Source organism: Protomyctophum bolini (assembly GCF_963924005.1).
Source record: "Protomyctophum bolini genome assembly, chromosome: 11".
Classification (NCBI taxonomy): domain Eukaryota; kingdom Metazoa; phylum Chordata; class Actinopteri; order Myctophiformes; family Myctophidae; genus Protomyctophum; species Protomyctophum bolini.
In genome coordinates, this window is record NC_137872.1 from 14,260,545 (window position 1) to 14,286,028 (window position 25,484).

The 25,484-nt window shown below is 42.5% G+C and overlaps 1 protein-coding gene and 1 long non-coding RNA gene across 2 annotated transcripts; both read right to left on the reverse strand.

Moving 5' to 3' along the window:
• Positions 1–585: 585 nt before the first annotated feature.
• Positions 586–25,484, reverse strand: LOC308324130 (rho GDP-dissociation inhibitor 1-like). Its single transcript, XM_080776061.1, has 6 exons — positions 25,404–25,484; positions 12,693–12,895; positions 10,549–10,635; positions 9,342–9,418; positions 9,004–9,067; positions 586–3,183 (listed from the first exon to the last, which is right to left on the reverse strand). Exons 2-6 carry the CDS (start codon positions 12,883–12,885, stop codon positions 2,984–2,986), a joined length of 621 nt encoding a protein of 206 aa, XP_080632187.1. The 5' UTR covers positions 12,886–12,895; positions 25,404–25,484; the 3' UTR covers positions 586–2,983.
• LOC308324131 lies at positions 3,433–5,805 on the reverse strand. The gene is made up of 3 exons (XR_013964888.1): positions 5,717–5,805; positions 3,612–3,868; positions 3,433–3,569 (listed from the first exon to the last, which is right to left on the reverse strand). It is a non-coding gene; the product is annotated as an uncharacterized lncRNA (long non-coding RNA).

The window sequence follows — 25,484 nt, forward strand, 5'->3', positions numbered from 1 at the left end:
GTCTGGTGAAGCGAGGTCCAAGGTGGCCTCTTAAAGCACTCCATGACCAGCGAGGTCAGTGCAGCTGGGCGGTAGTTGTTCAATCCGGCTGGGGAGGCATTTCCCTGGGCAATTGATTCCAGTATACTTTACTGACATTTTAAGTACAATATATTTTTACTATTGTTTGGGATAATATCAATCACAATTATCTTGGCCAGGATAAACGTTTGAAATGCTAGGTTATTAATCTCATTAGCAAAAGGCAGATGCACACCTCAGAAGGCTAGTGACAGGTGCATATAGGGCAATAAAGCATACTTAAAAAGGTTCTTTGAAAAACAAAGAAGGGTCCCACACAGTCAGAAACTTGTCAAAAATGTTGCTCTTTTTAAGTTATTAATCTCGCAGGTGAAATGCAGTTTCAGCTTCAGTCAGCTGATGGCTGTGCAGGTCACAATGTGCTGTTAGGGGTCAAGTGTCTTGCTCAGGGACACATCAACACATATACTTGGCAGGCAGGAAGGCAACCCAGTGACCTTCTCATTACCAGACACTCACTCTCTGGATTTATATTGGTGAATATAACAACAGCACACAAGTAGGCCCAGTCTTAACACTTTATTGTGGACAGGGTAAGCAGTAATCTCGGGTAGCGCAGAAAAGTAGCACACATCAAATCCAGCCCATACAGAAAATCAGTCCATGAAACAAGAGATAAAGCAATGGGATCCAGCCTTGCCCTGAGGTTATGGCGTGTATCAAAACTAACAAAGGTCACATGCTAGAATACATTTGTGTCATTTGAAACTCAAAGCATGCATTGCTCGTGCCTGATACATTAAGCCTCAGTCTATCTATACACAGTCAAAATTGAGATAGACTACTGTACTTTTAGGTTGTTCTGCTTCATCCTGAGTGCCCCAACAAGACAGCAAAAGAGGTCTATAGAGAACAGCATGCCATTTTAAAAGGCTAGAGGCACAGTCAGGGTTGGTAATCCTGCAGTTGAGTAACCCGAGGTGAGCGGTTTAACAGACGCTTGTGTGAAATTCCTCGCTGCCCACCAGTGCAAAAACACATACACACCATTGCCACAAAGTGAGGGCTTTTCTCTGGCTGATGGGAGTGTTACAACTTGAAAACTGGCCATGGTGGCCAGAGGACACTTTGTGGTCCCAGCAAACATCCCTGACAATAAAACTATGCAAAATAACATAATTTTAGAAAATGGTTCATTCAAGGAAACACTGGACATTTAACAGGGTCAGAAGGGAACAGAAAATAAAAACAAGGCATCACAAGTAGCACCTGCACTTAAGCCCCCCCCCCCCGGTTAGCAAGATGCCCTGGCAAATATATACTCTGAAGGCAAACAGGTCTACAGCTACTAGGTAGTCTACATGACGACTTTCATAAAATGGTTCTCTTTTTAAGGTCACATGACTGCTGACTGACTCAACACATTGGTAAGAGGAGGAACAGCATCACCGTCAGCAGGGAGCCAGAGGTGGGTGGGCTATATTACAGCAGTTCTCAACGTGGGCTCCAAGGACCCCCAGGCTAAGTATTGAACCAAACGGACGCTTACGGTGGACACTCAGAGTTATGCGGGTCCATGCACTAAACTTTAGTGACTAAAGCATACCAAACTGGGGGTCCTTGAAAATAAAACGCAGAGCTATATAGCGCCGCCTCACACAGGCTGGAGGTAAATACGGCAACCCCTCCACCACACCTCCTCTGCAGTTTGGAGGGATGCTAAACCACTTGGTAGACCAGAGCTGCAGAACCAGGCACAAACACTCCAAGTGGTCTTCTGTAGTGACTGCCAAGTGGTCCACATAGCTGCTGTGCATGTTCACGCCAATGTCTCCTCCCCCCACCACCCACCTCCCTTTACCAGTCTTTCCAAAAGGCAGATTGCGGTCCGCTACATTAATATAAAACACATCTGGGGGAAGAAAATTACAAAATATATTCACCGTTGGGGTGGGGGAAGGTGGTCTCAATAACAGAAAAGGAGTGAGTAGGCTCTTACAAAAAGGTACAGGAAGTGACGATCATTATTAATATTGATCGTTAACATTACTTTTTTTGTTGTTATCCTGTGTTTAACCATACAGTATATACACACACAAACTGTAACCACTAAATTCATGACAGTGCACATCGTTTGCTTTCTCCGTACAGTGAGTGTACACATTGGTCCAACGATTGGAGGGAGTTTCTTTTTGGCTGGAGAGGAATGATGATGGAAGTGGAGTGAGAATGGAATGAGTGAAGCCTGACATTATACTTTGCTGCGTGCCGGTGGCGCACCTTCGGAAAAGCTTTCAAAATGCACGCCACTTGCACGCAATAGACCATAATAAACAGGCGTGCGTGAGGAGTCCCGACTGGAAGAGTGAGGCTGGGAATGGACGGAGAGAGAGCAAAGATCTTGATTGATTTTAATCAACGAATAAACATCATCAAGAAACAAGACGCTGTGGAGGATGATGGCAGTCAGACAAAGTACACAGTAAAAATCCTCAGTGTTCAAATGATACACTGGTTAACTCTAGAGTCTACGAATGTTAACCAAATGGACCCGCCGTCCAGGAGGAAAGACACAAACACAGATACGCGTACACTGAAAGTTGGAAAGTCTTTACTGAAGAACTCACGAAGGACTTCTCCAAGAAACACGGTTAAAAAACACACAGGAAGCCGGGAGGCCTTATTAAGTAAAGGCAATCTCACCCAGCAATGTTGGTTTATCACAACCATTTGTCAGTGAGCAGGTCAGTTACCAAGATCTGTCACGGAGAACTGACAACTTCTGCTGGTGAACGATGACTTGTTATATAGAACATGGGTTGAAACAGCGTCACCATTTGGTTACATTTGCACACTCTGGAGAGTTCCATTTTACCGTTTAAGAAAAGAAAGAGGGATTTGACGGTAGAAAGTGTAGGGTCGGCAGGGCGTTGGGGGTGTGTACGTGGGCTGGTTCAGAGGATCAGTCCCATTCCTTCTTGATGGTGAGGTTCCAGTCCCAGGACAGGTGGTCGTGTTTGTCGTCGTCGGTGAACTTGGACTTCATGTTGTACGTGCCACGGGCCAGCATGCCTTTGGGCGCCTCCTCCAGCGGGGTGAGGAACTCGTACTCCTGGCCCGGACGTGGCCCATAGCTGCCCACCATGTAGTCCGATTTGTCGACTATGCGGGAAGGAAGCGGAGGAGGCAGAGAGAGGAGATAGAGAGCAACGGAGAGGTTAAGTCACGGTTTCTCAACATCAAGGTCGTGAGTTCAAATTCCATTTTGACCCGAGATCAGATTCTAAAAATGTCTTCTACATTCTGACAGTTTTCTGAAAAAGTAGTTTTTCGATTAAAAAAAAATAGCAGATCTACAAGCCCATAGAGCTTGTAGATCTGCTATTTTTCAATAGCTAAAGCATAACATAATGCTAACACCAAAAGGGGTTCCCGCCCAAAATGGGTTAAGATCGTTGACATCATCGAGGGGGGAACATATTTAGTATAGAGGAATACCCTCCTAGCAACGGAGACGCTGATAGACAGTAGTATAGAGGAATACCCTCCTAGCAACGGAGACGCTGATAGACAGTAGTATAGAGGAATACCGGAGAACTCGCCGGTTTACCAACTCACCGCAGCGAAAAGCGGAGAGAAACAAGTTTGTCATCGTTATGCCAACATGCTGTCTTCATCAGTATAGTATGTCAAACTCAAAGATGTAATAGTTAATTTCCAAAGTGATCAAATTATTTTGCAATTAAATTGTCAGCTAGAGAATGATTAAAAGGTGAGTATGTAAATACCAATGATAGTACCAATGATATTTCAGGATATTGTTTACTAATTAATGAATGAATCGTTTCTGTACTTTGGTGTTTAAACTTTAGCATTCCTACTCCATCTAGTGTAAACTCTAAACAACTATCCTCTCTCGCTTTCAATTCGATACAATTTAAATAAAGGTGAAGTAAAACTGAAGAGCACTGACTCTTTGGCATGGGAGGTCAGATCAACATGGAATGAATTCTGTACTGGCCATATATAGTGTGTCTTGAGTGTACAGGATTTGATGGTCAGATCAACATATGGAATGTCAGAGCAGGTCAGCTCCATATATGGAGATCTAAGGGTGGTAGCGGGGACATTCTCGAGTGTACAGGGTTTGATGAGGACTGGGCCTTAATTTTCGGCCTGTTGAGAACTCTCCCGTTTTCGCAGGCTGCCGGGCACGGCTGCACTAAAAACTTTGGGGCAGGCCCGTCTAGAGTTTGAATGGACAGGTAACAGTCAAAAAGGGAGACATCGAAGTGGAAGGATGGATGGGGAAGGATCAACATTATGGAGGGTCAGACTCAGAACAGGTTCTGACATATATCCAATTATCCATATATGGAGATCTAAGGGTTTGAGGTCAGATGTAGAGTTGCTGGACAATATTGATGACAACTACAGGGCAGCGCTCTGTGGATTCGTCTATATGGTCTACTTGCCAGCCTCCACATTTCTAACATAAAAAACGTTAGGGTACTCAAAATGTCCGGGTTCACAATGGGGCTCTATGGGCTGGCAAGTAGACTAATTGCAACAGCAGGTCGCATTTACTATGACATCTCCATCCCTGATGATGTCACGAGACATGGGCACCATATATGGGGGCTTTCCTATGTATGGGGATTTTGAGTGTTACACTGACTGACAAAAATGTCCGATTTGCAAAAAACATTAAAAGGGCAGTAGTCACTGTGATTGACAGTTCTCATGCTATGCTATACCTTAACCTTAATCCTAACCTCAGTAAAACTATGCCTAAACCTAACCTCAGTAAAACCATGCCTAAACCGAACCTCAGTAAACTATACCTAACCTCAGCAAATCTATGCCTGCCAGGGCGCCAATCAGACACAGGTAAGGCTGGATCCATAATAACGCGTCGGTGCCACTGGGAAGACGTAGAAGGGCTGGACAGGCAGGCCAATAGGCGGCAGGCCACCAGGAAAGGTCCCGGGCGTGCTGCCATTCTGCCAGTGCCATCATGATAATGTCACTGTACCTGTATCAGTGAGTGACAAATAAACCCTCTACAAAAGGGTTGTGTAGTTGTCTGTTGGTTTGTATCATTTAGGCCTATATGTTGTTCTGTAAAAGTGGTGGTATTAGGGCTTGTTTGTTTGCGTGTGCCGCGACGGAGCGGGCGGTAGAGTTTCTGCTATCTGCACGCTGGTTGTGGTGGGCCGGTCTGGGCCAAATTCACGCGAAAAATCCCGGGCCGAATGTTTGTCCCAGTCCAGCCCTGGGACGTAGTGCCTGCATTATACATACTCCTCCTGTGCAACAACCCCTGCTGATAGGCACTGCCACAACCGTTGGAGATGATAGAGCACAGCGATCGGCCTCCCCGCCTGGTTTCCCTCCAACAAACATAGAACAGAATGCATTTAACCCTCGTTGATGCAGACTTTTAAATGATGACTTCAGATATTATTAACCTGGTTCATTGAGAAAAAGTCTTTGAGAGAGGAGCCATCGAGACACAGGATGCACTGTCACGTTATGTCAGATTTTGCATGTCCTCATACACAGTAGAACGATAGCATTCAGGTTAAATATTGGTAAGTTGCCCTTTAACCCCTTTTAGTGTTATTGAAAAATAGCAGATCTACAAGCTCATAGCAGAGATTGTAGGTCTGCTATTTTTGAAAAATCGAAGAACGACTGACATAGAAACATAGCTTTTTCAGAAAACTGTCAGGATTTGGAAGACATTTTTAGAATCTGATCTCAGGTCAAAATGGGTTAAGACGGACAAAAAAAGGAGGCCAGCTGACATGTGATAAATATTTAGGCTGAACTAGTAACTGGACATCAACTGCTTGTTGAGGTAGAGCCAAAGTAAACGACAAGTGGGAGCCTGGGAAAATCAATAGCAACGTCAAACACACTTGCATGGATTCACACAGAGAGTGCACTGAAGACAAACAAAACACCATGTTGTTTTACTCTCACTTTTTTTGCCAAAAAAAATATGTATCGTCTTTTTGATGTTTTTACCTTTATTGGTAACTAGAATTTCGCCGGCCTTCGGCCGGCGAATCCTAGTTACATTGCAGCGCAATATGGGAAGAAGGAAATTGCGGGAGTTGACAGAATTATTATAATAACAGAAAGTGTTTTTTATTTCTCATAAATACGCAAACATGGTGAAACAACTACAGTCACAGAGAGCAGTGCCAAGGTAGCTGCTGCCTGCTAACGATGCAAACAACAGCCTTGCCTGTCGTGTGTGTGACTGTGTGTGTGTGTGTGTGTGTGTGTGTGTGGGGGGGGGGGATAGCACTAATTTTCGACATTTTACTGTGTCATAAATATTTACATCTGTAGCCTATATTGTGATTACATTTGACCGTACATTTGACTCTTGTGTTATATTCGTGTGAAATATTCAGTAAAGTATTGTGGTGAAATATTCACCCCAAGTTGATAAGATATGCAGAGAATATAATACCAAGAACCCCCAGTTTGAAATGCATTAGGCCACAGACCCCCATTTGCTACCATTTGCTCTCTGGGAAAATCAGGGTCCATTTGGTTCCATTTGTATGCTCTTGGAGTATGATGACTGTGCTAACAGTATTATCATAAAATATGTCTCAGTTTGAAGATTAAAAAAAACATATTTCATATGTGTGAGCTTGTAAAGTAGAACGTTCAACCTAGAGACAGTGTTGCCAAGTCTGATCATTATAAGCTACTTTGGCTATTGGTAGTCCTTGACATGGAAATGTTTGAGTTCCACTGCTCTGAAACAACATTAGACAACAAAGTTTGACAGTCAACACGATAATAGATTATTTTAAGACTAATTTCCGGACCATTTCTGATTTACCTACTTTGAACTGGCCTCTTAACATTTGTATAGACCTGGTTGCTTGTTTCACTCTCACATCCACGGTATGTGGCAACCCTGGTTTTTTTTAAAGATCGGCCGATTCCGATCCCGATCCCGATCTTTTGTAATATTTTTTTTAATTTAATTGTATTTATTTATTTTTATTTTTTATTTTACTTATAAAAAAACCTGGCAACCCGCGCCCGCGGTCATTTTCCGCTAGCCTGAGCGGAGCTCCCTAGCCTGCTGGAGGGGCTCCCATCATCCCATGCACCCTCGAGAGAAAAAAAAAGGAAAATAAATGCAGCCTTGAGCCTACCAAATATGTTGTGGTCTTGTGGAGCTGCTTGATCACCTCCTCCCCCTCTTTTCCCCAAAAAGCCAATCCCAATAAATCCAAAAGTAGTGTGATTCTGTGTGCCTCAGCCTAATTACTAACGGAGAAACTATCAGTCTTATCCGAAATATGTCAATCTTTGTCAACTCAACACGTGTTGACAACGCATTGTAAACAGAAACTGTGTGTCACACCAAAAGTGGTGACTTATAGAATTCTGTAGCATTCACATGTAACAACACACGTTGTGTGTCTGAGTGAGGGGGCCTTCGATTGAACAAAGGGGGCTTCTGACTGTGTCGCTTACTCGCCTCCCCTCTGTCAGAGGAGGAAGCGACGCGCAGCCGTCGGGAACCCCCCCCAAACCGACTGCCCCCCCGCCCTCCCGAAAACCGTGAATTGCATAGGCTCATCTTACTGGCTGGCTGCAACATGCACATTTCTAAGAAAGTTGTGTCAGGCCAGGGCACACTACTTGTCTAACAATTGGGATTATAGTTAGCACTTAGCTCCCTTTGCTAACTACTGGACTGGAGATGATGAGCTCTGTCCCTTTCTCTCCGTCTCCCTCCCTCGCTGGGGTGAAGACGTGCGTGCTCTTTCTCGCTCTCTCTCTCTTTTCTCTCTCTCTCCCCCCTCCCTCCCTGGTGTGTGTGTGTGTGTGTGGGGGGGGGGGGGTATTCGTTGCGCTGCCAGTGCTATACTTCTCCATTAAGCGGTGCAGAACCGAGAAAGTGACACATTATATTTGGATGTAAACGGCGCAGATTTTTGCTTTGGAGATCGGTTTCGCGGATCGGTGGATTTTGCACGGCCGATCCGATCCGATCGACTCGGCCATATAAATAAAAAGCAAGATGGCTGCCGATTGCGAGCTGAGAGACGGAGAAAATAGTGACGTGTGAGCCGGGGGCGGGCCTCTGACAACAGCATGAACACAGGGCAGTGTTGCCAGGTTTGCGAATTGTAAGCGAGTTGTAGTGTGTGTAAATAGCGTGGTTGTGGCCTTGTTTCTGCCCCTGTTGGGGCAACAGAACATGTCGACCAGTTTCTGTCAACCGCTTTTGGTCAGGTGACCAACTCCACAAATGTTAAATTAGATAACACAAGAGTCGGGGAGTGACAAGCAGCAGTACTACTTTTACACCAGTAGGTGTCATACCCGACACTCAATGGAAGTGTAGGGAGATCACTTCCAGGCTCCAAACACTTCAGATGTACTAGTTATAATGGACATGACAAACTCTACCATACAGACTGTTTAGACCCGAGGCCCATTCTAAAAGTGTCTTAAGGCCACCGGAGCTGAAATAACATTGAGCGGAGAAAAGGACTGGGTCGGTGGTTTGCTCTTCACCGCAGCTTGTGACGTCATGTTGTAGTTCGGTGGTCACCTCACCAGGCAGGGCAGAAGACAGCCATGCAACCATGTGACTCCCATTGGAAATGCATTGAAGCTGCCATGACACACAGAACACACAGGACACAAGTGTGTCTTAGGTGTGAGTGAAGCCTTTGATATTTATTTGGTCGCGGTGAACCCATGCCAAATTAAATTGTTCCAGAGCCCCCCCCCCCAAGCAAAGAAGAAAAATCAGACCAGTCTGAAGCGAGTGGTGCAACAGCACCCCCTATTGGTACTCTAAACATCGGGACATGGGTAACGATATCATCCGCTCCCGACAGGATCATATACCTTAAATGAAATGGTGCCCAGGCTAGGTTAGGACATAACACTGGACAGAAAGAATGCATGGAAGATAAAGGCCCTTACGTTTCATTCCTTTCCTGAAGGTCTGCTGCACATATTTCAGGCCCGACACGATGTCTCTGTTGACCTATAGGAGAAACAAAAGGCCAGCTGTGATGTCACATCCTGTTCTGAAATAGTCCAATGCCAGCACGGTGGAACAAGCACATACAGTGTAAAAATAAATAAAAGTAAAAATAAACATTTGCTGTGTATTTGCTGGCTATTCTGAGTGGCCAAAGAGCATTGATCACGCCTCCAGGTCTTTATTTTACTCAAGTTAGGTAATAAGACCTGGTACTTAAGACACGCAAAATACAGCCCTAAGAATGTTGTGTATCATGCACATGCAAGCACCTCACCTTGAAGCTGATTTTGATCCTGTACTCCACTCCTTCCTTCAACACAAATGACTGCTTCTTGTAAGACTCCAGGTCGCCTGACAGAGCAGAGCAAAAGAGGGAAGAAAATAGACCAAGTAATGTATCTACACACTCAGACTCCAGTCACTTTCAGTTAACGTACTGCAGAGGCCGTTTCATTTCTATCCAAAAGCCCTTGAATGATGGAATATGATTAAGGATTACTGTGATTATGGTAAACTCACATATCACATTTACCAAAATTCACTGGCAAAAAAAATAAAATAAAAAAATCTGAATTGGGGGTCTGCATACCCCACTTTGGGAACTGTGGGCATACAGTTGAAACAATACATTTCAATTACTTTTTGTATGAATAAAAATAGCACGTTTCCCAAAAAACACACAACGAACAATATAGCATAAACGGATGTAAAATAAGTATAAGCCTGGATGGATGATGTTGCAATTGGGGCAGATCCAGCTATTATTCTTGTGTGAAGACAGAACAAGAAGATTGAAGGTACAGCTTCACCAAAGTTGGAACAGTTTTAAAAGGGATGGGGTATTAACAGATCTGTCCACCAGGTGGCAGAGTGTCTTATCTGGCCTAGTAGTTTGCATGGCAGCCTCATCAACCAAGTCTCCATAACCCACTTAAAGTCATCATTGTCAGTACTAATTGGCCTGTTAATGAATAACTCCTGCCATGTTTGGAGGAAAACAATTATTGCTGATAATTTCCATTATTTTAGTATGCCTGCTTGCAGAGGAAAAATAAATACCCCCTCCCCCTTCCTTGCATTCACTCCCGTGTGTTCGCATGGAAAATATTACGGGAGCCAAATTATCTTTACACCAAAAACAACCCCTTATTCTACAGCCATTCAATATGCTCAAGAGTGGAGGCTTAGGGAGAGCTAGAGAGTATGTGCAATTGTGCATGCATAAAGTGAGTGGCAAATAGTGTCAAAGTGAGTTTAATGTTGTTTAATGCAGTCAGAATAGCCATGTATAAATAGGTTAAAATGATCATGATGCTACATTAACTAAACTTTTGCCGTTTTAATTGCAGTGGAGTAAAAAAATACTATACTTGCCTCAGATTATAAAGGAAATACTCAAGTAAACGTACCCCAAAGTTTACTTGAGCTGTGGACTTGAGTAAATGTATTTAGTTTACAATACAGCATTGACTACTACTCACCCTCTAGGTCGAGGGTCAGGGGACCTGGTGCCGTCTCACACATCAGGGTCAGTCGTGTCACCTTGACATTAGGAGCTGTGGGGTCCACTACACAGGAACAAACAAAGGGTCAAATCTGTATTAATTTATGTCAGCTTACGAAATAAATCGGTGTAAAACCCATTAAGACCTTCTAAAATCAACAATTTCAAAAATGTTCAAAGATAGCTTGTATATCTGCTATTTGTATATCTGCTATAAAACATAATCACACCTGTGTGAACCGAGTGGTGCAACTCCCCCCCCCCCCCCCCCCTCCTCTCTCTCATTAGCAGGCAACAGTGCAGCACTATCACTCTCTCTGTTTCTAGCACCCCTACTGGTGCTCATTAACGTACATACTGGTGCTCATTAACGTCACATAGGTGGGTGAACACAGACACACGGACATTGCTGGTTGTAGGAGTGGTTGCACCACTCAAAAAAAATAATCTAAAAAGACAGATGCTTTCCCCGTTTTAATGTGTTCCTAGTTCCTCCTTGACCTTCCTCTCAAAGTTATTTATTAATCAGACTGTGGCACAATTAACTAAGCTGGTTCCCTGATTCTAACTTGAACACACACCGTGTTGTACTGCTGCAACACTTATTCACTCCTAATAAAAAAGCATGCGTGCGTCGCGCGTGAAACAAAACACATTCCTTGTTTAATGTTGAACAGGCTGCCTGCTTAGGTGGGTGACCAATCCAGTCATAATCTGGTCAGTTAAAAAAGAAAAAGAGTCAAATATTCAGGTCACTGTGTATGGTTGGAGTGCAAAGGCCCCTTGGGGTACCGTACAGCATTTTTCTGTTCCTTCCCTGCTCTGAACAAGGAGAAATTACAATACGTTATGAGCATCTATCAAACTGCATACATATTGTCTGTCGGGTGGAAAGATCAAACGTCCAAAACGGTTGCTTCTCAGGATTCAAATTCCAAACGCTGCAAGCTTTGTGTGTGACACTGTAGTGTGATCGAGGCAGTAGGGTGTAAATTCACGAAAAAAAAACACTTGGTTAGAATGTGGAGATGGGAGGATTTCTGCCCAACAGCAGCGCTTTAATTGTCTGCGGGGCCGTGGGCTCACCGCATCAAGTCAACAGATCTATGCTGGAAATCATCAATCTGCCACAGTCTCTGACAGTGCAGCTCTGAGAGGAACCCTGACGATGGCATGACCTGTTTTTTTTTTCTTCAGTGCCCAGACTAGCCTGTCACAATTATTATATAACATGAACATGTACTAACAGGCCATTGGTATTGGTTGGCATTGGTTACTAAGCCTAAATTAATGTTGTAGTTTGTCTATTTTTGGCGTACGTTTGGTGTAGAGTAGAGGGAAAAAGGCCAAGTACAGATTGAAGCTGAAAGGTCAAGTTTACCATGTTTTGATGGTTTAAGTGGTTAAATCTCCAGATGCATGAATTTACAAAAGAAAAAAGAAAGTGCAACACATTTTATACAATATGTAGTGGGGGTCCCAGTCTCAGCAAAGGGGTCCTGAAAAACATTGAAGACCCCTGTAATCCGGCAGGTGGGGTTATGGGGTGGGAAATTTGGTATATAGTCTTTTTTTATTGGCCTAAAATATTGTCTATATACATACATTCATGAATCCACTTGCTGACCGGCTGTCACTATTGGACAAATTTTATAGGGGTTTCTTGTGACCCTACCATTAACATCCTATGGCAGGCAAAAATGTAAAAAAAAAAATCCTTTCCTTGTGCTTTAAGTAGCATGTGACATGTCAAACTAGGGTGTTTTCATGATTCTGAATCCTTGGGCTAAATTCGGCCATAGACGTCATGCCAATTGTGATGAGGTCAGCACATTTTGGGCACATTTGGGCAAGTGGCTATGGCTGCTTTGAGTTACTAACAGTAACAGTTTAGGACATGTGAGGTTTCTACCCCACAGACGATAAGAAGAATGTTGGTGTTTTGTACATGCCGAGTCTGCAGATTTAACTACAACTCAACATCACAAGTTTCCCCTCATAAAGTTTCACTTTCACTTCTACTACATCAGGCATTAGAGAGATTTCATGGCTGTCTGAAGTTGTTTGCACTTAGCAGCATGGACTGGCCCACGGCTATGCCATAAAAATGAATGCACACACCTTTACAGACGTCTACTTTGCCCAGCAGGGCTTCCTTGTACTTTTGGAGGCTTTCGTCTTCTTTGTCCAACTCCTGGATCTCCTGTAAGCTCTTCTGGGCGGGCGGTTTGTAGTTGATCCCGCTATCGGCATCGTCATTGGCTGCTGCGATGGCCGCCAGCTGCTCTGGTGTGGGATCCGGCTCATCACCCATGGTCTAGATTCTAGAAGAGCAGAATAAGGAGGAGGAGAGGGATAGGATAAATGGAGAGAGATGTGAAAGTGATCAATTGTAGTTGTTGGTCGGTGATCCGCGCAGAAAGATCACTTCGCATTATGGTGACTAGTGAGCTTTAATGAAACCATTATGGTAACTAGTGAGCTTTAATGAAACCATTATGGTGACTAGTGAGCTTTAATGAAATCATTATGGTAACTAGTGAGCTTTAATGAAACCATTATGGTGACTAGTGAGCTTTAATGAAACCATTATGGTGACTAGTGAGCTTTAATGAAATCCGTTCTCCACATGTTGTGTGTCAGCGATGGCTCTGCAGCATGATTATATGCGGATTTACTTCTTTGTCCAGAGGGTGACCTCTGTGAACTTTGACCCAGGGCAGGGCTCTGGCTGTCAATACCTCTGTGTACACAAACACCATGATCCAGCCCAGGGTATGTGATAAGCCTGGCTGGCACATGAAGTCTAGGGCTACATGAGGCCATGGCTAAAATAGAGAGAGCTAGACAGAGAGATGGTCAGTCAGACAGAGAGCTAGTCAGACAGACAGAAGAAGACAACCATGGCATGCTGTGAACTGTAGAGGTAAACCACAGCTGGAGAGAGAGATCAAAACAGATTCATTATCTGAGAAGTGCTCCTTCTGCATTGCCTGTCATTTCTCCTTGGCCACCGGCCGCCCCATCCTCGGCTTGCGGGCCAACAGGAAGCCACAGCGGCGCTAATGTGGATGTCGGCACCCGGCTGCAGTCCATTAGCAGTCACTAGCGATTAGCACAGAGGGACGCTTGATGCTGAACATGGACAGGAGGGACAGCAGCATTAATTAACGCATTAGGATCTGAGGTCGATTCTACAAATGTCTTCTAATTTCTTACAGTTTTCTGAAAAAATTATGTTGCTAAATCAGTGGTGCTCAAACTTTTTCATGTCAAGGACCACCATAATATGTATTTGGCCATGGACCCCATCTCTAAATATTTTGGAACCCCCAGAAGCAAGGATTTGAGTTTTTTTTTTTAAAGAAGAAAATTACACGCACACGATTTTTCAAAGATGGCAGATCACAAGCTATATAGCTTCTATACAAGCTTCTATATAGGTAACCAAGAGACACCTCAGAGCTCTCCAGGACAGTGCTGGCCTGCACTTCGAGGGGCACCCTTACCAACGGACTGATATGGAGCGAATATAGTTAGATTCGCAATATAACGTCGTATCATGCTTTTATTCATGTTCAAGTGCTGTTCATAGTCATATGAAGAGACGTCACCTGGTCCCATTTTGTCATTAAATATGCCATTTCTTAAGGTTCCATTGAGTTTCTGTCTACAGCCTTTTTATTGGACTTAAGATAATTAGACAACAGGTAATGACGCAACATTTTTAATATTTTAATATTTTAATATTAACATATTTTTTTAATAGCCAAAAGTCAGATGCTTTCCCAGTCTTGATGGGATAAGCCCCATCAATCAGTCAGTATTGATGGAATGGTTTACAAAGCTGTGGATCTCGCATGGTGCTCGCTCTATTTCTCATAAATATAAATAATGAAGATATGCTGTGTAAAACACAGGCTATTATAAATAACATCTGGTCTACAAGGGTACGGGCCAAGTCTATATAAAATGTTTATCGATGATGGCAAAAGAAAGTGCTTTCATTTGACTCAGTGGTACTGGTGGTCTCCTAAACTTGTCAGTGCCATTCCCTCAAAAATAATCCTATTTGAACCGGGGAGACCTCACCCTGACAAGCATTTGTAATTGAAGGCATTACATTTAGTTTGACTCGGTTTCACAGATACATATTTTGAAAATAGCCGAACTACAAACTCAATTACCTAGTAGCATATCAGCTATTTTCACAATGTTTGCCTCTTTCTTAAATATTTGGTCTTCTAAAAAAAAGGTATAAGGTCTTATAATTGCAACTTTAGCAATATGTTCATATGCTGCCAACAGGGACTTCAATCTCAATCATTTAGTCTGCAAATGCTATTTTTCTGGCTAAACGCCTGTCAATAGTACTATGAGCGCAGCCTAATGCCACATGTTCATATGAGCTCATCATTCATCACATGGTCCAGCTCTGTCCTCCTGTCTTGGCTTCCCCAGAGCAGCTAAAACAATGCACACGCCAGGACAATGTAAGAATGTGCAGGACGTGGTCAAAAGGAAGCTGCCCAGTGCCTACCCAACAATGAAACAGGAAGTCCATGTTATCAAACATGGGACATGAACATTACAAGTTACAACTAATAGAAGCACATACGAGTCTAGTACACTACGCCGGCCATATGAAATGTGCTACAATGTATGTGTATGTACCGTAAATGAACGGGACAATGTATCGCAGATATCAAATGACCAGGGAAAAGCACTTTATCCTCTATATTTTTGACCCAGTTGCCGGAGTGAGTGAGTGAGTGTCATGGAGTTTTTCTGTGCCCAGGGTCTAAGGACAGTCGATATCAGTTTCTCTCTTTGGGCCATTAAAGGCCTTTGAGACAAAATACGTTTGTGTTGAGTTTTTAAAGATACATTTGTCATATATCCTCACATTTATTGGCAATTCATTTCATCACATTATCCCTAGTGTGACTATGGTGTACAGTACACAAATGCTACTACAGTCCCACAAGAAAACCAGCTTGCTATCAGCCATCCTAGCAACAGCTCCAGTAAATCACACCAGTGCAAACACACTGGAGTGCATACAACTGCTTTCAGCCCTGCAGGTGAGGTGGCAGGCCTGTGGACAGAGTGCAGAGAACAAGCTTCTTTTTTTTCCTTTTCCGAAACGGGGCCTACGTGTGTTCTCATAAAAGCTGAAATTCCTGTTCCGGCAGCAGTACGCTGTTTTGGCAACTCAGCTGCGTGTGCGAACGCATGCCACTCTCAGAGAATGAGGCTCCATGTCAGAGAGACAAGGGCGCATGGGAGGGTGAGCAGATAAGGCTATCCTATCTTTCTCCCGGCCTCCATCTAGGGTACCGTTCTACCACTCTCTCCCCGTCCTTGGGGTAACAGGCCTACTCCCATCCTAAAGTATGTGGAATGGCCAGCCACATTTCAAGCCTTCACTGAGGGCGTGGAGTCAAGGAGTGGTGTGGTGATATAAATCAGAGGGCGGGAGATGACACATATAGATGAATGCCCATGGAGCCAAAATACTGACCGACATCGACAAGATAACCACAAGCCACAAGCAGAAGAGGAATATTCTGGCTTCTGCATGATACAGATCCAAAACACACTGCCAATAATCAAGTTAGAGCCTCCAAGGAAGAAAATAGTGAGAAATGGGCTATGACCTGGCCAAGAATGTCACCTGACTGGAATCCAAGTATCCAACGGAACACCTTTCTGAGCGGTGCCCAACCACTCTAATGACTGGCAAACAGCTGCAATACCACTGGGTGACGTAAAGTGGCACTGTTGAGCAGCCTAAAGGGCCATTCACACTGGCCACTATAACTATAATAGGCTAGTCAATCTAAGGTTTGACCCAAAATAAATTGCAATAGTAATTGTTCAAGGTTTTATTATGATCCTTAGGGTCATCCAAATAACCTATTGAAACATTGTGGATTATGGTAAATTCAGGGGTTGAAAGTTGGGGTACAAAACCAATATAAGGCAAAATAAATCTAATTTTAATAATGCTTTAAGTAGCATGTGCCATGTCAAACTATGGGTTATTCATGATTCTGAAACAATTGCAAGCATTAGTTTTGCACAAAAAACAATCCTTCGGCTAAAAACCACGGCCATAGCCGTCGTCACAAATGTAATGAGGTCACCACATTTGGGCAAGTGGCTATGGCCGAACTTAGCTCAACTTTTATGATGATGTACCGGTACGATGATAAGAGCGCGCCCCTCACTTCACACAGGGGTGATTGTTAATATAGTACATTTTTAGTTTACTAAACTGTTATCCTATTGTACATAAGATTCAATTACTGCAATAAGATTATACAACTTTAAATTTAAGTGGTTATTGCACAGGTTGTACTCGTTTCTGCCATGTACTGTATACAAATCATTAGCATTCAAAAACCTATAAAAACCCGAACGCAGTCGCTGAATCACCCCGACTAAGTAATGCTAAATGAATTATGTCACTACAAGTCTCTGACACGCAAGCTTGTAAATCTGCTATATTTGGCGCCGAAACAGCGAATAAATGTGGGGTTAAGGCTTAAGGCCACCCTGGGCAAGACGCTGTAGAGGCTATCATTTGTTTGGGTGGAAGTTGCGGGATTTTAGCGGAAGTATCGCCCAAGGAGATTATGTTGATGCTTTACAAATCAGTTTACATTCTCCGCGAGTGTTGCGATTGGTCGGGAAAATATCAAATCCGGGGGAAATACATCCGACGGATGTTCCGGACGACACATCCGCCGATAGCTTCTCTGCCTTACGTTGTGACCAGCCTTTTCTTTTCGCAGATAAACTTGGGACCGAGGCTAGGTTACGGCAGGGGAGCTGCTGGGAGAACACTGGACATTGATCACTGGTATAAATGTGTGAATCTGAGCTGTGTCATCATCACTTATGGGCACATCATGGATGGAGGGACAGAATACAAGTCTAATAGAGTGATCCCAAAGCTTTCAAGGATGCCAAACTATGAACTATCACAGACGCTGCAGCTCTGGCTGTAGTCCAGATTTGGGGCCTAATTGTATAATCTGACAGCTGCCACAAAGCTATTCCAGGGAGCACCGTCACCTGTCACACAGTGACAGTGGAAAGGTTATATACTACACACTAGTACACAGTGCGATAGGGCTGATATTAAGCAGGAATCACATTACATAGTCTACAGGTTTGCAACAACAAACCTAATAGACTGTCAAAATCATAAAGTCTGTAAGCTTACAAAAGGAGCTTCGTCATGAGAACCTCACCACCACATCACCACATCACCACCCGGCACCATACAGGTCAGGAACTGGTTTAAATGTTGACCTTGATGGCCAGTTTTACACACCACCACAATGGACCGAATCAAGTGTTCAACGGGGACAATAAAATACATGTTTAAATGTGGGTTTAACACAAACACAGCAATAACGGCAGCAGAGATTTGAGCAAATACATGTTCACAAACACAACAGATCCACGCCCCCCCAAAGTCATCCAATATCAGTTTAGTCTGGTACAGACAACAGGACCGCACATTCAGAGCAAGACAATAGACTATAGCCTGCCCTACGCAAATAACTGTGGGACCTGCTCGCCGTTGTGCATGATGACATCATGCTTGCTGTTGCTAATGTGTACTACTTCAGCACGTGTCCCTTTCAATTGTCACATGACTGTCATCATGTATTGAGTAACAAGGTTACAATTAGCCAACCTTTAGTGTGGCCATAGGGCTAGGATCTGTTCTACAGCCAAGTCAACACCTAGACAGTCAAGCAAAGAATGAATGAGGCGTATTCACTCGCTTAACCAAGCATGGACATCGCCGATAGGTCAATAAAACAGATTAGTTTGAACAATATGGACATTACGGACTCGGTGGCTAAATACATTCCTCCTTAAGGGTCAGGCAGCTCAAACAAACAAACTTGCTGCATGCTAGGCTGACAGAGCCATGCATGGGCCTTGCCATTGTTCAACTGCACCACTTCCAGGAGGAAGACCCAGCGGGTAATCATCCTCACAATGATTTAAAAATAGAAACACCTCCTGTTGAACCTCTCAACATCATGGCTCTCCACGTCAACGCTCAATGCTGCGTCCGGTTAGGGCTGTCAAAAAATGACATTTGAATGTTCTTCACCTTAAATGCCCAAAAGAGCGACACCAGCTTTAAAGTGTTTTGGTTTTTTTATGAGCCAGGACAGCAAAATAGAAATAAAGATGCAAGTGTGATATTTGGTTTAATTTATTTCATCCAGCCGTTTTTCAAATGGAAACAATTGATTATAATTGCAATTAGCTCGAATAATTGTGGTCAGCCGATTATGTAATAATTGTGACAGGCCTACCTCCGGTGAGCATTGAGGGCGAGATAATCTGCTCCATGGCTCAAGAGCTCACCATTAAAAAACACCAGGGGTTTTGGAGGAGCTGAGACGGGAGATTAGGCGACTTGTTTCTTAGCAACACTACAAGAAAAGTACAGAGGTCGGGATTACGTCTAACGAGGCTTATTGGGGCTGTTTAGAAGTGTCAGTGGTCACAAATCAAGGATTCCCCAGATGAAACCTCTTAAGCCTAATTTACTGTACATTTAGTTGTGCGATGGCGCCAAAAACACAAGCTTGTGGATTGGCCATTTCTGTGCCCTCAGGAAGCTGAAGGCATCAATTACCGAGTTCAGTGTGCCCCTCCAAGACAGAGATGAATGATGATGACAATTCTTAGTAAACAGTATACAGTGAGTGGTCTTGTCTACACTAGCACAGGGACTTTTCAGGATCTTGTGTAAAGGAAATAATACATTTGGAAAACCCTTTACACCAGTTTACGGCCATAACTAATAGATTATTTTCTTGATGATTATTCGATCGATTGCAAATCGATGGAAAACATTAGATTCTTTCATACTCAACTTAAGGGATTAGTCTAATTAACGATGTAAAACTTTGAGATAGGCGTACAACTTTGAGATTGATATTATTTTAGCTACTGTACTTTTTGAAGGCTTTCACCTATGACATGCCCAAAATAGGAATGCCAGGTTGAAAGTTCCCATTTTTCTCCCAAATTGATTATTTCATTCAAATTGATTAGTATTTTGTTAAAATTATTAAACCAGTTAGTTGAATTAATTGTTGCACCCCTGTGCAGATGTAGACAACGTTGTCTGAAATATAAACTTGCGTGAGACTTGCTCAAAACCCTGCATTGAGTTGGCAGTCATTGGTCCCTACACAGTGCCAACAGTCTCTTGGCATTAGCACTGTGCTGCAGATGTCCCTCTCACACAGATGCACAGTGTCCTCCCCGTCAGTCAGGCTCTCTTGAGAATGCCTAAAGCCCTAAACCTTTGCAGTTCTTCCCATTTGTCTGCACTGGATTCATCCTTTGGGTCGTTATAATGTGTGGATTGATGCTATACACCGTGAGCGCATTGGTACCGGTCTTTCATTTATGTTATCTTAGCGCTGCTGGCCGGAAGCCGTTCAGTCAGGCTGTGATTTCGTTCAAGAGGTGCTTCCTTTTTCTGGTGAGACACTGGTGACTCACATCCTATAGACTAGAGTGTTTAACCTCACATACATTGTAATGGTGCAGAAAAAGGGTTTTTCACTCCAAAGAGGTGCACTTGATTTGCGAGGACAGATGTGCATGATTTTACACTTGAAGTGTGTTCTGGGGATTTTGTGGTTCTATAAATGGAAAGAGAAAATGCTGGGTCAATAGGGCAGGTTCCTGGTTACTGTCGTACTGCACAAAGATAAAGTGCCTTGCACCAGAAACTGTTGGCAAAGCTGGTGCAATATAGCCTGGTACTACTCCCTCTTAAGAGGGAGGCAATACTAATAATACTCCCTCTTGAAAATGAAATGTTTTCAAGAGTTAACCAGGCTAGGTGCAATTATACAGGGCACTCCATTATCGAGGAAGGGAGACAGTGTTTTCTGATTTGGATGTTGTTGAAAGTGAATTTGACTTGTAATTGTACACATGGGTTAAGAGTAAGTGCCTCTTTTTGAGAGAAACACAAAGTAAGAAACCAGAGTTATTGTGGATAAAAAGACAGTGGCTATTCAGAGAGGTGGCTTTTAGTCCACATGTTTAACTTTATAGGTAAATGGTGAGAATCATTTGATAACGTTTTTCAAAATGTTGTATTTGTTAAGGTCTTTAAAGCAGCTTTTAAAAACATTTAGCTTAATGATAAAAGGATATTAATTGTCTCTCTTGGGGCTGGGCAATCAACTGAAAATATATTGATAAAACTGATATTTAGAAGATATAACCAATTCTTCTTATGAGGGTTATTTAATTTTTTTTTTTAAAGAAGTAGCTTCTCCCTTGTGTCATATTGTCAACGATTGATTAATGACAACACTGCATTGTAATATACTTTATAGTGAAAATAGCCGAACTACAAGATCACAACTTAAGTAGGTGGTCTGCTATTTTATATATATATATAATCGTTTAATCGTAATAGAGGTAAAAGTCTGAAATAATCCACAATATTGATTTGAATATCGCCCAGCCCTACTCAGAAACATGCTTCCATTCCGTCAGTCTGACTGCCTCCCCCAGGAACAGCCTCTGTAGAGGTACAGGAAGAACTGAACAATGCAGGACAAAAATATGGCATTTTTTCCATTATCCATTATCCAAAAATATAGCATTTTTTCCATTATCCATTATCCAGCAGGCTGGATAAAAGCATATCCTATAATAATACAATGATGATGAAACTACATTTTAAAGGTGTAAACAAATCTGCTATATTTAGCCTGGGTAGGTACCGGTATATTAACAGGCTAGTGTGTGTGTAATGAAGACCTCTGGTCCATAGCGTTAGAAGGATTTCTCCTTAACGCTATGGGACTGCACGCTTCACAGCCTCTCGGCTTCTGTAAAAATAAAAAGTACACTTCACTACTCACCAAAACAAAGACGGTTTTATGGAGCTGAAAGCCTACTTTCCTTAGTGGGAACACCCTGAGCCCCCTATCGCATGTCTACAATACACTTTATGGCCAAAATGTAAAATAATCCACCTGACGGGGACACTCTTCCTGGTTGAGTGATGTTTTAATGCAACGGCGAATCCCACGTTGCAGAGCCGAATAACCAATGAGCATGGCGCAGATTTCCAGTAACTCAAGGTGTAATGCGGCCCTCTGACTTGTCGGGCAGTAGCAAGGTGGCGCTGTGATGGCGCCGCTGAAGATTTACAAAGTGGTGTCTCCACCCAGTGGCATATTTTACATTTTGGCCAAAAAGTATATTTTAGCTGTGAGGTGGGGGGCACAGAGTGTTGCCACTAACTTAAGCAAAGTAGGCTTTCAACTCCACAAAAGCGTCTTTGTTTTGGTGAGTACCGAGTAGCGAAAGTGTACTTTTATTTTTTACTGAAGACGAGAGGCTGTGCAGCCTGTAAAGCGTGCACAGAGGCTCGAAAGTCCCATAGCATTATGGAGAAGCCGTTCTAACGCCATGGACCAGAGCTAATGAAGGCCCACGCTGGGCAAGACCTACACCGTAAAGTGCATTGCTGGAATTTGACAGAAGTAGAGGGATTTTGATGGAAGTACTGCTCAAGGAAATGACGTTGACAATTTACAAATCTGTTTACATGAAACAAGTGTTGTGATTGTTCAAAAATATCTTATCCGGCGTAAATGTTCATCTGACGGATGTTCCGGACCAACACTTCCGGCTATGCAATCTCTGCCTTATATTGTGAGCACTGGCTTTTCTCTTCACAGATGATACGAGTAAGGCTGGGACCGAGCCTAATGAAGACCAATGTAAGCTTTTTTTTCACTATATTTTTAATGGAGGGAACTGGCAGATTGACTGATGTGCTGGCTATGGACCACAGTGTAATAGCTGCTCGCTATGCTATTTAATGTTATTTATACTTATTTCATGTTGTTGAAATGTTGAGTCGAAACCCAAATAATTGTAAAAGTCCCTTTGTACCGTCTTGTATAAGGAGTTGTAACAATAAAATACCTCGTACAAAGGCATGCTACGTGTATTCCCCTGTGGACCACTGATGTGCCACTTCATGACAGGTGAACAAAAAAGGAAAAAAAACTATGGTTGGCTTTCGTAGAATAGAAATGATTCCTCTGGCATTTTCTCCCCCAGAAGCAGAGGAGTGAGCTTTTGTCTTCATTAAGAGTCTAAATAAATGCCTAAGTGGCTCATCTGGTAAGAGTGCATAGCATTAAGGCTAGTCCTTGTACAACCTTACAGCCTTGTTGTTCCTCATCTTTCTGTTCAGCCATTTCCTGTATCTCTCCACTTTCGCTATTGAATAAACTAAAGGCTGGAAAATGTCCCCAAAATAACTTTAAAATAATAAATAAATAAAAGTCGCAATGCCTCATGGGCATATGGTCCCAGCACTGTCCATGAATGATTAGACTAAATAGCTGTATGAATATTCCACAAGGAGTCCTTCCTTATCTTCCCACGGCAACTTGAAGACAAGTGTTGATTGCACCAGATCTAGACTAGTCCTCATCTGATCAAAGAAAATAGTCACGACACTTATATTGTCATAGCAATTTAACAATAATATAATATTTTGTGTGCTGTGGTTTTTTTACTTTTGCACTTTATATGCCATCAGTAGCTTGTAGCAATACAAACTTTAAGTACAATGCGGAAATACAGCATTGGTTTGTATGCTGGAATTTCACAGCCATCGTTCTTTAGCTGTCAAATGCAAAGATCATGAGAAAAAAAAGCACAGCCTTCACTTTTGTATTTACTACTTTAAATATCATTATAGGCAAAGTTTTTTAATGTTTAGAAGTATAAAATAGGGCTTAAGTGGTTATGGAACCATTTGATATACTACTATGAATCTGTGTCATTCATCACACAACGGAAGGAAAGGGAGGCTATGTGTAGAGCGGGCTTGTGTAAACTGTTGTGCAATAGTTTATAATATATTGTAACATTAACTTAAGGTCAGTGTAGTGGAGGGTATACTAAGGTATATACATTGTATTATTTTTATTTATATTTAAGTGTTGTCACAACCCACAAATATACATATTTAAATATAATTTCCAATTGTGTGCATACTCCTCCTCTCAACAAAATAAATCACACCTGTGTGAAGTGAGGGGCGCTAATATATTAAAGTCTAACTCATGTTGATTAGGTGATGTAATGGTGATGTAAAACAAACGGTGCCAACACAAACATTAAATGCCATTAACAATAAAGAGACAATATGACGTAATGAGGGACAATATGACGTAAAGTTTCCCTTCATTGTCAATGGCGTTTTTAAAACAAACCTTGAACTAAAAACAAACATTAAACCTGTATATAGGCCCCTCAAAAATGAAAACAATAATAAAACACAAAACAACCTGCACTTTTCTTGCAGCACAGCCATTTGGAAATACGTTGAGGCGAATGGAAACAAGTAAAGACAAAGGATTCCAGTAAGCCAATGTTACAGAGCAGTGACAACCAAATAGCATAGCACACTTGTAGCACCGGCAGCACATTGAGTACATTGATACTTTTTAGTCTTCTTAAAAAAAATACACATCTGTATTTGGATGTTTGTTTGTTAATTTCCACTATTGGAATTAATAGTCATCATACATCAAGACATATTGGCGCACACACACACACACACACACACACACACACACACACACACACAGTCTAGTGTGTAAAGTTTACATGAAATGTGTGGATAATCCAATCAATCGCGATATGCACAGCGTATAAAGTAATGGTAGTCACATAAACTCTAGGTTGGTCATTCGGTACGATAAATTCCTTCAAAAAGAAAGAAAGAAAGAACCCTCTGTACCTTCAGTGTGGGACTTATGAACAAACATTAGCCGCAGCAGAAGTCTTTGAACTTTGCAAACACTAGTATCATGACCTGCCAACATGAACATTTTAACAGCATTCGGACGGAGTAGGCTATGTGTCACCGTTTGTGCAATTGTTTGTTACACAGGTCACTAATGAGATTTTTAGATAGATTATATGCTCATTTCTCCAGACACACCGCCACACCAATGGATATCGGGCAAGAGAAAGTTGCAGTCACAAGCATTTTCAACAGTGCCTGAACGAGTCTTTTATTTCAAGAGTAAATGATTGATTAGATTTGGCAGACTGGGTGTGGAGCCATCATCTAGAAATCCAACATTCAAACTCCTCCACCGATGGATGGAACGCATGGAAAAGCGTTGTCAGTTCCAGGAAGTGCGAGAGAAAATGTGATAGCCGCCATGATAAACTCTAGTCAGAAATGTTATGAATAAACCAAACTTCTCAAATAACTTGGTTAATAATCATCGTCCCCTATCAACTATCAATGTGTTTGTAATTGGTTTAAATAAATACTTGAGCAATAGGGCGGCCAAGGCTCAATTGATGTTCCAAGCACTATGCAGGCGGATCATATCTCACAGATCAAACCTAGGTAATAGCTCACGTTGGCTGCTGTTCAAGTTCAACTGCTATCCAACTTCGCAGAAAATACTAAGATAAAATGAATGATGGTGATAAAAAAGTTACAGAGTAAAATTTACTGTGTAACGGAAATGAAAGTTTTTGTAGAGCAACATGCGACAGCAGTTGAGGAAACCATCGGAGTTGGAAGTTCCTCGTTGGGTGTCAATTTGTGTGGCACCTCACAAACACTGTCTTATTATTTATGACCACATATGTACTACTTATAATGGCCATCCAAACTGCCTAGGCGAAACTCAACTCCTAAAACCGTAAAACATAAAGTCATAGTTTTGAAGAGTGTGGTTAAACGATGATTTCGGCTCTTACCGTTGCTGTAGTATGCTGCTGGAATAGGCGCCTCTGAAATGTTCTGAATGGCGATGTGAATGTGAGGAGCCCCAAGCTGCT

Coding starts and splice junctions, on each gene's coding strand:
- LOC308324130 (XM_080776061.1), bottom strand. CDS start 12,885: ATGGGTGATGAGCCGGATCCCACACCAGAGCAGCTGGCGGCCATCGCA. Junction 10,636..12,692: donor CAAAGTAGACGTCTGTAAAG/GTGTGTGCATTC, acceptor GTTCCTGTGTAG/TGGACCCCACAGCTCCTAAT. Junction 9,068..9,341: donor GGATCAAAATCAGCTTCAAG/GTGAGGTGCTTG, acceptor TTTCTCCTATAG/GTCAACAGAGACATCGTGTC.